Source organism: Anser brachyrhynchus (genome assembly GCF_964034855.1).
Source record: "Anser brachyrhynchus genome assembly, chromosome: 17".
NCBI lineage: Eukaryota > Metazoa > Chordata > Aves > Anseriformes > Anatidae > Anser > Anser brachyrhynchus.
Genome location: NC_137710.1, coordinates 15,878,779 through 15,892,620, shown reverse-complemented (window position 1 = coordinate 15,892,620; position 13,842 = coordinate 15,878,779). Strand labels below are relative to the sequence as shown.

General features: G+C 48.4%; 1 protein-coding gene across 8 annotated transcripts in view; it reads left to right on the top strand.

The window, feature by feature from the left end:
- The window catches only part of AIFM3 (AIF family member 3), a 61,046-nt gene that overhangs the window by 8,255 nt on the left and 38,949 nt on the right, over positions 1–13,842 (top strand). For all 8 annotated transcript variants that reach the window (XR_013940195.1, XR_013940196.1, XR_013940197.1 and 5 more), the window contains exon 2: positions 7,073–7,256. Coding sequence is in view for 4 of the 8 variants with exons in the window: in XM_080558923.1 (XP_080415049.1) it covers positions 7,226–7,256 (31 nt within the window). In the remaining 4 variants the exon portion in view is untranslated. The remainder of the gene's footprint in view (positions 1–7,072; positions 7,257–13,842) is intronic.

Below are 13,842 nucleotides of genomic sequence, written 5' to 3'. Positions count from 1 at the left end.
TCAGCCTTTTCTACTAATATGCATCTGAAAAGGCCTGGTACCCATGGGGTCCTCCAGGTATTTGTGGGTCTTCTCATCACACCAAGGCATTGGGTCCATTATCCAAAGCTTAAAGCAGGGTTATCTTATGTTGTTCAGAGCTGGGATTGTATCCGATGATATGACATCCAGAGACCTCTTTAAATGAAATTCTTCCATGATCGTGTGGCTACACAATGGCACTTGACTATGGTCCTCCCAGGTTCAATCTGTTGCTTGTGGGGCTGAAATGCAGCCCATGATGCATGCTGTTCATGGTTACAGGACCACTGTTAAGGTACATGATGCAGCAGTCAGCCTCCCAATGTCTCCCAAGGGTATTAGTGCCCTTGGGGTGAATGCTGGACATACAGTGTGAATGCCAAGGAAGAGAAATGCTTTGCATGGCAGAGCAGTGACATGGAGCTGCCTGGTCAGAAGGTGCAGAGCAAGAGGTGCCATCCTGCTGGGAGGTGAAAGCCAGCCTGGTCAGGGCTACAGCTGCACTGGCGCTGCCATGTCTCCCTCCTCGTGTTAGAAGTTTCAGAGCAGTGTCACGTCTCTTTGGCAGGCCCTTTATCCCACTCTTCTTAGGAAACAGGCATCCCCTGGGCCTGTGCTGCTGTTGTGGTTTTCATCAGTCCCCCTGACTGACAAGTTCTTCTTCAACCTTGGGGAAGCTCTTTTCCTTCTCCTGCAGCAGTGGTTTCCATGGGAGGTGTCTCATGCTTTGCTGTCCTAGTGTGTCTCAGATGAGATCTTCCTCATCCTTGCTCTTGTGGACTGTGGCTTTCCACAGACAGATAGCCCTTTTTCTACAGACTGGTGGTTTCTGTGAAAAGACAGAAGTCATCTCCTTGGGAACAAATCAGGTCTAAAATGTTCCGCTTGGTCACTGTGAGTTCTAGTGGCTCCTCAAAACCTCTTCACAGATCTTCCAGGCACTTTCCCAGGTTTGCTTTGAGGGGTCTTCCCAGTTTTCCTGCAGAGCACTGCAAATAACGCAGTTCATCTGCGGTTAAGATCTGTGTGAAGAGGACAAGCCTGCTGACCCTTGCCAGCCCGCAGTCTTGGAGCCTGGTCGGCCAGCCACACGGCACAGATCATGCAGATGTCCCCAGCTGTGAGAGGGAGCAAATTCTGGCCAATGGCGCCTGATGAACCGGTCCCCATCAGAAATCAAGAGAAGGAGGAAGGCTGGGTGTGCACATGATCATGAACTTCCTGGAAGAATGGAGTTTGGGTGCTGATGCTAGGAGGATGCTCTTATGGTCTGGTTACCTTGGACTGATGGTTGTATTCTTGAGCCCTTAGGCCCTGGGAAACTGAACTGCACCCCCAACAGCCCTTAGGCTGGCTTGAGTCTGGACCAAGAGGAGGATGGGACAGTGGAGGAGGAGAAGCTGTGTGAGGACATGGGGCTCTGCCCCTGCAAATCCTCAAGGATCTGGGATTGTAAGACCCGGAGGTCATCAGAGAATCCTAGAAGAATGGTTTGGGTTGGAAGGAGCCTAAAAGATCACCTAGTTCCAACCTTCCTGCCATGTGCAGGGACACCTCCTACTAGACCAGGTTGCTCAAAGCCCCGTCCAACCTGGCCTTACACACTTAGAAGAATGGGGCATCCACTGCTTCTTTGGGCAGCCTGTTCCATTGCCTCACCACCCTCATAATAAAGAACTTCTTCCTTACATCTAACCAGGATGTTTCTTGTCCTGGTGGCAACAGCCATCATCCTCAGGTCTTGGCAGCTACCCCAGCATCTTTGTCTCATCAGTGCTTGGGCTCCCGTGGGCCCACAGTCCAGTCCCAGTGCAAGCTCCCTCCTCTGAGAGAAAGCACCAGGTTAGCACCACAGTTCTGTGTATTCCCTGGCCACATGCCCATGAGCCCCTTGCATGAGAATATACCATCAGGCTGAGGACATTAGCAGTCCCCAAGTCACTGAGGAGGGAAGGGGGGAGAAGATATGGGGAGGAGAGGCAACACATGAGCCCTGGGCTAAAAGAAAGGGTTTAGTGAGGTGGGGAGGGGAAGGAGCTGCTGTTGAGAAGTGGCAGAACCTCTGGAGAGGGTCTGGTCATGGTAACGGGGGAGGCAGGAACAGGCCAAGAGCGAGGACTTATACTAGGGAGGTGGGAAAGAGCTGACACCCCCAGTGGGCCATGGAGTTAGCTTGGATTACCAGCCAGTACCTCAGGGCAATTCTTGTGCTACTGGGCATGGAGCAGCCAGTGCTCAGGCATCTGCCAGATTTCTAGGCAGGCAAACCGAATTACAGCAGCAAAACAGAGGCTGACTGTGAAATGTTGCAATCGGATTTGATGAAACTTAGTGGCTAGCTGATAAAATGACAATTGATTTCAATAAACACAAATTAATACTCAGGGGAAAAATACTAGTTATACCTGCAATGTATGATATATAGTTACCACACTAGCACTTGGAAAAGATTTTGGAGTCACAGCAGAACATTCAATTAGAATAGGAGCCTAGGGCTCAGCAGCAAGCAGAGAGGTAAAGATAATGCTAACAAAAGCATTGTCAGTACTATGCCTTCTCTCAAAAAATGGTGCCAGCTCTGGATCCTGATCTGCACTGAGTTGCTTGAACCTGGCAGGACACATAGGTTGAACTATGACTGTGTGCCTTGCCTTGGTCTTGTCTGTTCACGGAGTGTGAGTGGTGTTGGCCACTGTCAAAGAGCCGGATATCTGAGCTGACCAGCCATTCTTCTGGTTTATAACCCTTTTCTGCAATGAAAACAACTCAGTGTTGTAGTACTGAGCAGTTTTACTGCTGTGTAATGGATGTTAGAAGCACTGGACACCAAACTGAACAGGAGTCAGCCATGTGCCCTTGCTGCTAAGAAGGCTAGCGGTATTCTTGGTTGCATTAGGCAAAGTATTGCCAGCAGGTCGAGGCAGGGGATCCTGCCTCTCAGTGTTGGGAGGCTGCACCTGTTTCTTGTCCAGCTGAAATCTTACTAAGAACCGTTGTCCTTTTGTCTGGGTAACTCCAGCACTCTGGAAATGAGCTCTTTTTAAAGTATTTATGTTTAAGCTGGATCAGTGTGGGTTGCCCCCATTCACCATGGCTTACCTTCAGCTTGTTTACCTTGTGGGTGAAGTGACTTCTCCACTGATGCCTTTTATAGTCTGTGGGAGGTGAGGGGGTGTGGTTTGGTCTCCTGTTTTTCTATCTATCTCCTGTAAATTTTAACCTATTAGTCCTTAAGTTCCTGTAGGTTTTATGGAGATATGTGGCTGGGTGGAGGAGAGAGACCCAGAAGTGTGCACTGTGCTCTGCTATGACCTGCTCCAGGAGGCAGTGGGTGGCAGCAAGGGTTCAGCCCGAGCACAGCGTGTGCTTCCAGAGGGCCTGCGGGGACCATCCTGTGGGGGAATTAGATGATGCAAAGTGGGCCTGACGGGATTGCTTCAGCTTGCCATCTTTAAGGTCCAAACAAAAGCAGAGCCATCCCAGACAAATAGTCCTGGGAGTATTGTGGAGTGTCCTGGTCCTCCCAGTGCAGGAGCGTCTTTCAGCTGTTTTGCTGCAGGAAAACCACAGCAAATGGTCTGCTTAGGATTGCTGGGGCTGTAGTTTGCTTGGGAGTCTGCTTTGCAAATCGCTATTGCATGCCTCAGAGTAGGCTGGTTGTCTTCCAGAGAGGAAGCTCCAGTTGTTCCAGAAGAAGCCCAGCCACCCTGCAGGTGAAAGTATCTTCATTTCAGCTTTCTTTTTGCTTTCCTTCGCACCCTCCATGTGATTCACATTGTCTCATTGGAGCATTCTGCTCGCAGCAACATCTCATTGCAGTTTTAATTTGCTCAAGTGTGATTTTACTTTGCCTTCTGGCATGATGCTGAGGAATTCCTGAGCACCAAGCTCATTGCCCGTTAGCTGCTCCTCTTTGGCTTCCTACCAAATTTTACATGGTATTTGTTTTTACCGTTTTACAGTAAATTATTGTCCTGTATCACTGATACATCAACAGCTGAGACTCTCTTTCTCTCATACAAAACCATATTCTGTTTCTTCCTGTGAGTTTTGGCAAAGGTCCATGCAATTTCTGCATGTGATTTTGCTACTGTATTCTTCCCAAATCTTCCTCTGCATTTATGCACCTTCTTACTTGATATTTTTTTGCATTTGCTCATGCGTAAGTATTGGCATGCTGCTTTCCTTGAGTGTTCTCACCCTTGCCACTCAATGAATTGATTCTTCCCTGCTTCATTCCCTTTGCAAATGAGCTTGTTTGGTAGCTTTGTGCATATCCAATAGCTCTTTGAATGTGGCTCTCACAAACAGGTACTCGAAGGCAAACTTGTGCATTTTTAGTCCTGTTAACAGTCTATCTCATATTGGTATACCTCTTGGATTTGGTAATGAGGCACTTATGCTTTATGTCATTTGGTAAGGCACCAGTTTTGTGTTCCTCTGTAGTCTTGGTTACTAATTTAACATGTTTCAGGCTTTGAAGGTGCTCCTGGAATGCACCTAGGACTTTGTTGAGGGCATGCCGTACATGGATGAGACACAGCAGAAGGGAAGTTTGTAGGCATGTGGGACTGTGTGTGTCTGTTTTGGAGGGATATACCTGGAAAGGGGGAGAGATGTCTGGATATTTTAAGCTGTTGTTTAAGGAAAGGGCGTGTCTGTGATGCTTTGATATAGTCTGTGTTGAGGAAGGTGCTGTCAGTGCTCTGCAGAGGTGCCTGTGGTGATGGTGGCTGTGTCTCCCGTCTCTGGAGCCCGTGGCGGAGGAGCAGGATGCTTCGCCTGGAGATGTCCCACTGCCATGTGTCCTACAGTCAGCCACTGCTGGAGGGACACCAGACTGGGTGCCGCTGGTGCTGGGGAGCTGTTCCCGGCTCAGCCAGTGGGGGCACGGCATGGGACAGAGGCACCAGGGGCTTCAACAATGACAAGAGACTGGGTGCACACTAACCTCCCTGGCAGGGTGCAACCTGCACCTCGTAGTTTCTTATCTTATCTCCAGGAGATAAATGTGCACAGAGTGCTTCGCTCAGCGAGAGGGAATGGTGCTGGTGGCTGACCGGCCACCCAGCAGAAGATCGGCCAGGCTGGAGCTCTGGGCGCTTGCTGTACCACGGCTCTTGCTTGCCATGGGCAGGGCTGGCTCTAGCAAGTGGTTAATTTTTTTCTTTTTTTCTGTACCTTTGCCAAGCTTTCATTTCCTGGGGAGAAATTGCAATGCTTGGTATCTGTCTCCTGGCACTTATTTTTCTGTATTTTCTTCTGATTGGAAAGGTCTTCAGGCACTTCTAGCACTGAAGCTGAAAAAAAAGTAGTCTTTGCCTATGTTAATCTGTTCTTTGGAAACTGTTTTACCTTCCTGCTGGGTTTGGAAGGCATTGTGAAAAATAGATGGTGAAACCAGAGTAAATCAATTCAGGTACAGGTGCAAATGGGTGAATTTTTTACAATATACATATATATTTATAATATATATAATGATATTAAATGCTTTTATTTTATTGCCAGTTATGTTATGTGGATCTTCACTATTTCCAGTCAAGGAGTATAACCTAAAACCTTTATCCCAATTCCTAGTCTGTACCAAAACTGAGAGCAATATCAGTCAAAGCTAGTGAGCTAAATGTAATTTGAAGTTCTGTTTGGCCATCCCACTTAAACATAAAATATTCTGACCTAACGGTATTAAAACCTATTTTTGGTGCAAAATGGCATGATAATGAAAACCCTGTCTCAGATAAATAACTGTTCCAAAGGGAATGGCGTTTCTGCAGGAATAAGTGTTAATGCAAAGGGATTGCAGAATGAGGAAAGTGGATTTTTCCTTTCCTTTCCTTTCCTTTCCTTTCCTTTCCTTTCCTTTCCTTTCCTTTCCTTTCCTTTCCTTTCCTTTCCTTTCCTTTCCTTTCCTTTCCTTTCCTTTCCTTTCCTTTCCTTTCCTTTCCTTTCCTTTCCTTTCCTTTCCTTTCCTTTCCTTTCCTTTCCTTTCCTTTCCTTTCCTTTCCTTTCCTTTCCTTTCCTTTCCTTTCCTTTCCTTCCCTTCCCTTCCCTTCCCTTCCCTTCCCTTCCCTTCCCTTCCCTTCCTTCCCTTCCCTTCCCTTCCCTTCCCTTCCCTTCCCTTCCCTTCCCTTCCCTTCCCTTCCCTTCCCTTCCCTTCCCTTCCCTTCCCTTCCCTTCCCTTCCCTTCCCTTCCCTTCCCTTCCCTTCCCTTCCCTTCCCTTCCCTTCCCTTCCCTTCCCTTCCCTTCCCTTCCCTTCCCTTCCCTTCCCTTCCCTTCCCTTCCCTTCCCTTCCCTTCCCTTCCCTTCCCTTCCCTTCCCTTCCCTTCCCTTCCCTTCCCTTCCCTTCCCTTCCCTTCCCTTCCCTTCCCTTCCCTTCCCTTCCCTTCCCTTCCCTTCCCTTCCCTTCCCTTCCCTTCCCTTCCCTTCCCTTCCCTTCCCTTCCCTTCCCTTCCCTTCCCTCCCCTCCCCTCCCCTCCCCTCCCCTCCCCTCCCCTCCCCTCCCCTCCCCTCCCCTCCCCTCCCCTCCCCTCCCCTCCCCTTTTCCCCTTTTCCCCTTTTCCCCTTTTCCCCCTTTTCCCCTTTTCCCCTTTTCCCCTTTTCCCCTTTTCCCCTTTTCCCCTTTTCCCCTTTTCCCCTTTTCCCCTTTTCTTTCTCTTTTCCCGTCATCTAATAATAAAAGTAGAAATCTGACTGAACTGTATTTATGGTTTAATCATTGTATTTGGGCTGAGACCTAAGTGCTTAAGGATTTAATTACCAAAGACAGGGCTTTGGAAAGTATAATGAAGTCTGAAGATAAATCATACGGGGTCTGTAATTTTAAATTTCAAAAGGATGATGGAATTTTCTGGTGGATCCCAGAAGGGTGACCTTGGTGCCACAGTCTCACGTTGTCCGTTGTGTCACCGTCTGCCTGGGTCTCACGGCAACTTCCTGCGCATGATGTGCCTGGGGAGCCCATACGTGCTGCTGGCCACTTTCTTTCCCCCTCCACAGCACCCACCCTCACCACAGGCATTGCTTCTCATGCATCTCTTCTACCCCATGCAGGTGGTGAAGGAAGCCTGAAGCCCAGGACGGTGTGAGCAGGAGGGCTGCCATGCGAGGATGTGCCCACGCCCTTGCTGACCTTCCTGCCGTCCCTGTCCCTGGCTTGTGTCCTGTCCAGCGTGAGGGCTGCAGTGGGGCGCTGCTTGGCTCGCCATGGGAGGATGCTTCTCCAAGCCCAAGCCAGGTGACAACCGTGCCCGCCCCATGGTGGCAGGGATGTAGGTCATCAGCAGCTCCGCAGGCACTGCTGGGGAATGTTAATTCTCTGCTCCTGCGGGGAGGATTACTGCCTGCTAATCCCCCAAATTCCTGTGCTCTGGCTGCGGCAAGGAGTCCTGTGGGGCTGTGGGGGTGTGCAGGGCGGGCAGGAGGAGGCTCGGCTGTGGGGGAATGCAGGGCACGCGCCCAGCCTGGAGCCACCATGGACGCAGAGGTGCGTCCAGAAGCTGCAGGAACGTTACCCTCCCAGAGTGACCTCCCTGCCCTGTCGGCTGCAGTTCTCATCGCTAGTTGGTTTCTGGCTGCCTTGTGACCCCATGAAAGTACTCTGGACCTCAGCTGCATCCCACCCAGTCCCAAGCTGCTGCCTGCCTCTGGCTCCTGACTCATCTCCTCTGACCATTGCCACCCTTCCTGTTTCTCGCCATCCATTTAGGCACCCATTCCTGCCATCCCCCAGCAGACATACCTGGGGAAATACCTGGCCCTCTCATGGCCCGGCATGTTTGTGTGTCAGCTGTCCTGGCATAGGTGTGTGTGGCTCAGGCACCTTCCTTGATACTGTCCTAGACGTCTCCCAAGATGGAAGGCAGCAGGACCGTCTTCTTGATTTCTTTGTGTTTTCTCAATCCCACCAGACCAGGCCAGTACCTAGGTCATGCTCTGCTCTCTGGGTTTTGTTTTCTTTGTGAAGCTTGCTCATGTATTCTGTCTCTGGTGGGCGAATGGGCACCCATTGGCGGCTGGATATTGAGGATGTTTCCTCTCTTCCTGCAAACTCATGCAGTGCGTCTCAGACATTCCCTCAGCGCTGTGCCAAGTGAACTCCTGCTCTTCGCTGTTTGGCAAAGGTGGGAATGCAGGATGGAAAATGGTGGTGGTGTAGGCTATGTAAGCAAACCGGCTGGTCAAGGGAGGTCTGGTGTAAACATGCCAACGTGAAGACTTGTCTTGAGCCCTGTCTGGAGTGTGTGCATGAATAGCATTGTGTGGCCTCCTGGGGCTCTGCGTCACTCACCATGCGCAGTGGCGCTGGTCCCTGAGGGCTCACAGGTGTCAGGCTGTCATGGTTGGTGTTACCAAGGGGAGTTCGTGTCCTGCATTTCATCTTGGCCACCTGAGAAGGACCTGAAGGACTTCTCTGTCCTTGCCACCTGCTCATGCCCAAGTGAAAGTGAAATCAGCTCACGGCGCTGATCTGTCAGATCAGTCAGCCATCCATGTGTAGCACTTGTGGGTGGAAAAACTCCTGTTGTGGACCTTCTTTTGGGCAATTTGTCTCCACTGTCTCAGGCAGTGGGGATTTCAGGCTGAAGGATTTGAGAGTTTGCTGCTGTGATACAAGTCGTGTCTGCAAGCCACCAAGTGTCCCTAGACTGAAGTCATCTGCCCTTGCTTTGCATACAAGTTCTCTTTGATGCTGATGTGGGCAGTTTCTGAGACACAAAGGAAAAAATTAAGGGTGGTTTCTGTCATTGACCTGTGCTGTGATTATTTCACTGGAGATTGTGGTGCCCAAATAATATGGCATTGGATATTGCGGTCAAATTCCTGTCTTCACATTCCCTGCAGAACTGTAAGTTTTCTTTTGCGAAGAACCACACTGTTTATAGCCTTCCTTGAAGTCTTTAAGAAGTGAAAACACATCCAAGAAAAAACACCATCATTGAATAAACTTGTAACAAAGTCTGCTGGCAGTTCCACTTTATTTTGTATACCATCAGCAAAAATTGTGTTTAATCTTGGACTGATGCAGAAACAAAAGTGCTCTGCAGGCGCATTTCCTGAGCTGTGTATTTTCATGTGGAGCTGTACTTGCATAGTAGGGCAAATGACTGAAAATGCCATCCTGTAAGCAACACTCCTGCAACTCTGTTTTTGATTAGCAGCCTTTAGAATCTTTTGATGAGCCTTTTCCCAGCCCTTGTTAGCACACCAATGACTGCAAGTGCTTCACCTTGGTGGTAATAAAACCTCCAAGTGCAGTGAGATAAACAAATACAGATTTGCAGATACTGACTGCTCTGCCAGAGGTTTCACAACCTTTTTATGACACTCGTTTTTCATGTTCCTTGCAGGAATAGTGAACTATCAGAGCTAGCTTCTGAACTTTACTATTTCTAAAAATCCACCTATCCCCTGTACAAATGAGGAGCAGGCCATGCAAGTACAAAGTAGCGCTGTTTTCTCTATTAGTACTGCTTCAACATGAAGGAAATATTTCAGGTACAGCCTGAAGTCAATAGAATTTAACTTATTTAGAGACTTTTGAGAGGTCTATATGAGGTCCTTATCTGCTCCATCTTCTTATACCTGAGAGAGACCCTCAGTTTCCCCAAACAGTCTCAGTATTTCTTAAGATAACCTTGATAACACATTTCTGTATTCCAGGAAGACCTTTTGATGGGCAGATAACCAGTGCAGGAGTGGAGTCCTGCAGGCAGTAAATAACTGTGCTGGCTGCACCCAGCCCCAAAGTCCGTCTGCTGCTGCAGAGCCCGACCAATCCTGATATAAATATCAGTGTTTAATTAAGAACTTATGTTCAAGTAGCAATGTAATCTCCTGTTATTTCTAGTGCTGCAGTCCCATGACTCCAGATACTGTTCTGAAGCCTAGCCCTCAGTCTCTGCATATATATATATATATTTTTTTTATTATTATTATGTTTGTCACATCTCTCACTGCCCATGCCCTGGGTTTTGGGAGCTTGGTAACTTCTGTAGAGAAAGGGTAGAACCAGACACATTTGACCTCATGATTTTGTCATTAACTCTACCATTTTTTGAGTCTCTTTCAGGCCACAAAGAGGGCAGGGAAGTGTCAAGGTCCCCAGCATGTCCCACCACCATGTCCTCACTCCCTGCTGGCTTCAGAAAGCTAAACCCCACAACAGCAAGCTGGGCTTTCAGCCTCTGCCCACTTGTACTGTGCTGATGTTCCATCACCTACTGCTCTCAATGCTTCTCTGTTTTCCACCGGTAGCTCTCTGAGCTGTTAAGACTTTACAGTAGGAGACTTGTTGGATTTTTACATTAAGCTATTCCCTGCCCTCCAGTGCTTGCTTGCCATGGACCTGCACCACTGCACCTGCATCCCCTGGCACAACGTCAGGCCATTTGCTCATGTCCTATCACTTGTTACTTGAGAAAAGAGACCAACACCCTCCTCACTGCAACCTCCTTTCACATAGTTATCGAGTGATAAGGTCTCCCCTCTGTGTCCTTTTCTCTAGACTAACCAGCCCCAGTTCCCTCAGCTGCTCCTCATAACTCTTGTTTTCTAGTCCCTTCACCGGCTTTGTTGCTCTTCTCTGCACATGCTTGAGCAACTCAATATCCTTCTAGTGAGTTTATAGTCTTTACAAGTGTTTGTACTTTTAAGCAATTCCATGATTCTGGGGACCTGACTCAGGATTTTTGAATACTAACAGCTGGCAGTGCTGAGTGTGGATATGCAATATTAGTACCTGCTAATGCTTTCATCTGCTTTTTTTGGGGTATATTCTCATAAAATTCTTACAGCCATCGGCCTCTTGCCATTGTCCTTCAGATATATATGCATATTGATGTAAATGTACACAAACATACATACACATGCAGATTATATGCATATACTTTTGTATGTGTATGATGTTGGTCACACAGGCTGAGAAAGCATGTCTTTGGCAGGCACGCATGTATGTACATGGAGGACAGCAGTTGCTCCACCCTGGACAATGAAGCTGTCCCTTCGCTCCTGCCAGCCGTGGCTGGGGCAGTGCTGCTCGGGGATGCTGGTACTCTTGGCTGGTCCATGACTTCCAGCTACCACACAGATCTATAGCACATGTTGAAAACTTTTCCGAACAGTTTGCTTTAAGTTCAGGAGCCTCTTCCAGCAGTTTTAGAAAAAGCCTGTCAAAGGGATGGAGTGTGTTGAACTCAGCCACAGCATGTCAATGGGATTTTAGGGTTGAACTGGTTTTTATAACTATTTTGTTTATATGTAATTTTCCTTGATGGCAATAGAGGCAATTTGCTGGATCAGCTCAGGTGCCACCAAGCTCTGGATTCCTGGAGGGATCATCCCTCAGGAATGCAGGTCTCTGGCCAGAGGGATATCTCACACAGAGCTGGGGCTGCGCTGGGGGGATGATGATGATGAGGAGGAGGAGGCTGGGGCAAGGAAGCACTGGGCAGGGCCACGTGGGCAGGAGGCATGGGTGAGCATGTGTACATGTAGATGGGGGCTGAGGTGGACGAAGGGTTGGGGAGAGGAAAGAGGGAACCAGCCTGCATGGAGACAAGGGACCTGAAATAGTGGGGATAAGACCTTGTGCTTCATTTTCCTTTGCTTGGGTGGCATACCAGTCCCTGCTCAATGAGAGCTGAGCAGCGCTGAGAATGCTGCAGTGTAGTGGTGCCAGAGAGCTGCTGCTTTCTGCAGGTATTTTTCTGACAGGGAAACAAGCAAAAGGCTCAGATTTAAATTTCCATCTTCATTCATGCAAGTTCATGGATTGCCAGGTGCTCCGTGTGCTCACATGATCCAAACATAGTTTGGAAAACTAAATTTTGAGACAGCCAGACAGTTGCTAGGGGGGTTGTCATGAGCAGAGAATTCAGCAACATCAGCATCGCTAAAGGCATCAGCCTGCACAGGGGGCTGCAGCAACCCTGGGTGGGTTGGGTGCAGACACCAGTCCAGGGCACTTTGTTTTCATGCACACCAAAAATACATCATTTTGATGCTTGATTTTTAGCAACCCCAGTATCGCCTGTTACAGAGCTGTTAGTCACAAGAAACTGTGGCTGCATTAGCTCCTGCTGAATTACTGATCAACCTCATAATTGTATGAAGTGATTCTCATGTTTCTTTGACTGAAAGTATTTTACAGGATATGACATAAACAGATGTATATTACATTGCCTAGCTCTGTCCTGGAAAATTCGTGCCTGCTTTTCCAAATGCTATAGGACAGCCATGCTTAAAAAAGCAGTCTCTTTGCTGGGTGCCTACTGGAGTGGAGCTGTGTCACTGCACTGCCCCTGGAGAGAACCAGGAAGACATGGGCTTATCACAGTGTTTTTTATTTCAATGCATAGAGCTGGACCTATTTGTGTGCAGTAACTCCTGCAGATGGCAGATACAGTGATGCAGCAGAAGTTCACATTTTCTGTCTTTCCATCAGTTCAGCGTAGGCACACAGAACTTCACTTTTCTGGCTCTGTCCCTCAGAGCCACAGTTGAACCTGGCCCATGGTGATGATGGTGAGGGTTGGGTGCTTCAGCACAAAGCAGCTCCACTGCCTGCCTAGCTGTGCTGCCAGGGATGGATGCAGGGACTGCCTCATCCAGTCTGATCATGCAGGATTGCAGATGTCATATTGTCAAGTGAAAGCTGGTTGTAGGGCACAATGCAGTGTTAGGTGCTGATGTGGAAAAGCACAGATAGTGGCTGTTCACGGGCCTCTTGGAACAACCTACTGCTTCCAGTGTTCCAGAAGGGGAAAAGTGTGGTTGTCCTAAATAGTAGACAGCTGCAGAGTTCTGTGTGGCCGTGCCAAGGCGGGCGAGGGGCAGCCTCTGTGCTCTGACTTCAGCAGGATGACTGAATTGCCTCCTTTGAGATCATCTCTTGGTGATTTCCTTTGCTCCTCTCAGCTCTGGCACCTTCCCTGCTGAGAAAAATATTTGTTCTCCATAATTTGTCTGGTATCTACTCATTTATTGAAAGATTGTCAATGTGGTAACCTCCATGCCAGCCTTTTCCCCATCTCTGCTTCTGGATTGAGAGAAAACATGCAAAATGTGCTGACATCTCCACTCATCTCAGCTGGACTGTATGCTCAGCTCTGTTAAGCAGGAAACAGTGGGGCTTTGCCAGAGATCAGGGAGCAGCATGTCCTTGATTTCATAGCTCTCAGTACCTTCATTTCCTACCTGCCAAGACCTTTCTTCCTGCCCTTTCCATGCTCAGGTGCTTGCTGTTCTCTGTGGCTCCCTGGCTAGGCTGGAGCAAACTGACCAATTGCTCCTTGCTGCTCCTCCTGCTCCTTGCTGGGCTGGTGCCATATGTGGTGGGAGCAGTTTCCCACCACACTACACTGGGACACATTATTCCTCTGGTTTTGCCTGTCCTTAACCTGTTTCAGTTGTGAGCTTTAATTTTTATCTTCTGTACAACTCTTCCTTTTCATGACATTTACAAGGCTGGGAAAACTAAATGCTCGCCCATGTGCTTGGGATGCCTCTTTGGTCTCTGGCAATTATGCCCAGCTCACTATAAAATCCCCTGGTGTTTGTTATAAATATTAATGGCTTTAGTTTCATGAGGTGCCTATGAGATAAAGTGATATTTTATGCCTGTTTGATAGCTATGGACCTGAAATATATATTTTTAAAGTCAAAGCTGTCATCTGGCATGATTGATTTGAGAAGAAAACACAGTTCCTTGAAGGCCCTGGCATGTGCTGTGACTGTCCTCCTTCTCCTGCGGTGTTCAGTGGCACCCCAGTGATGCTCAGAGACCCTAACTAGTCATCCCCAAGGACAGGCTGGATGACTAG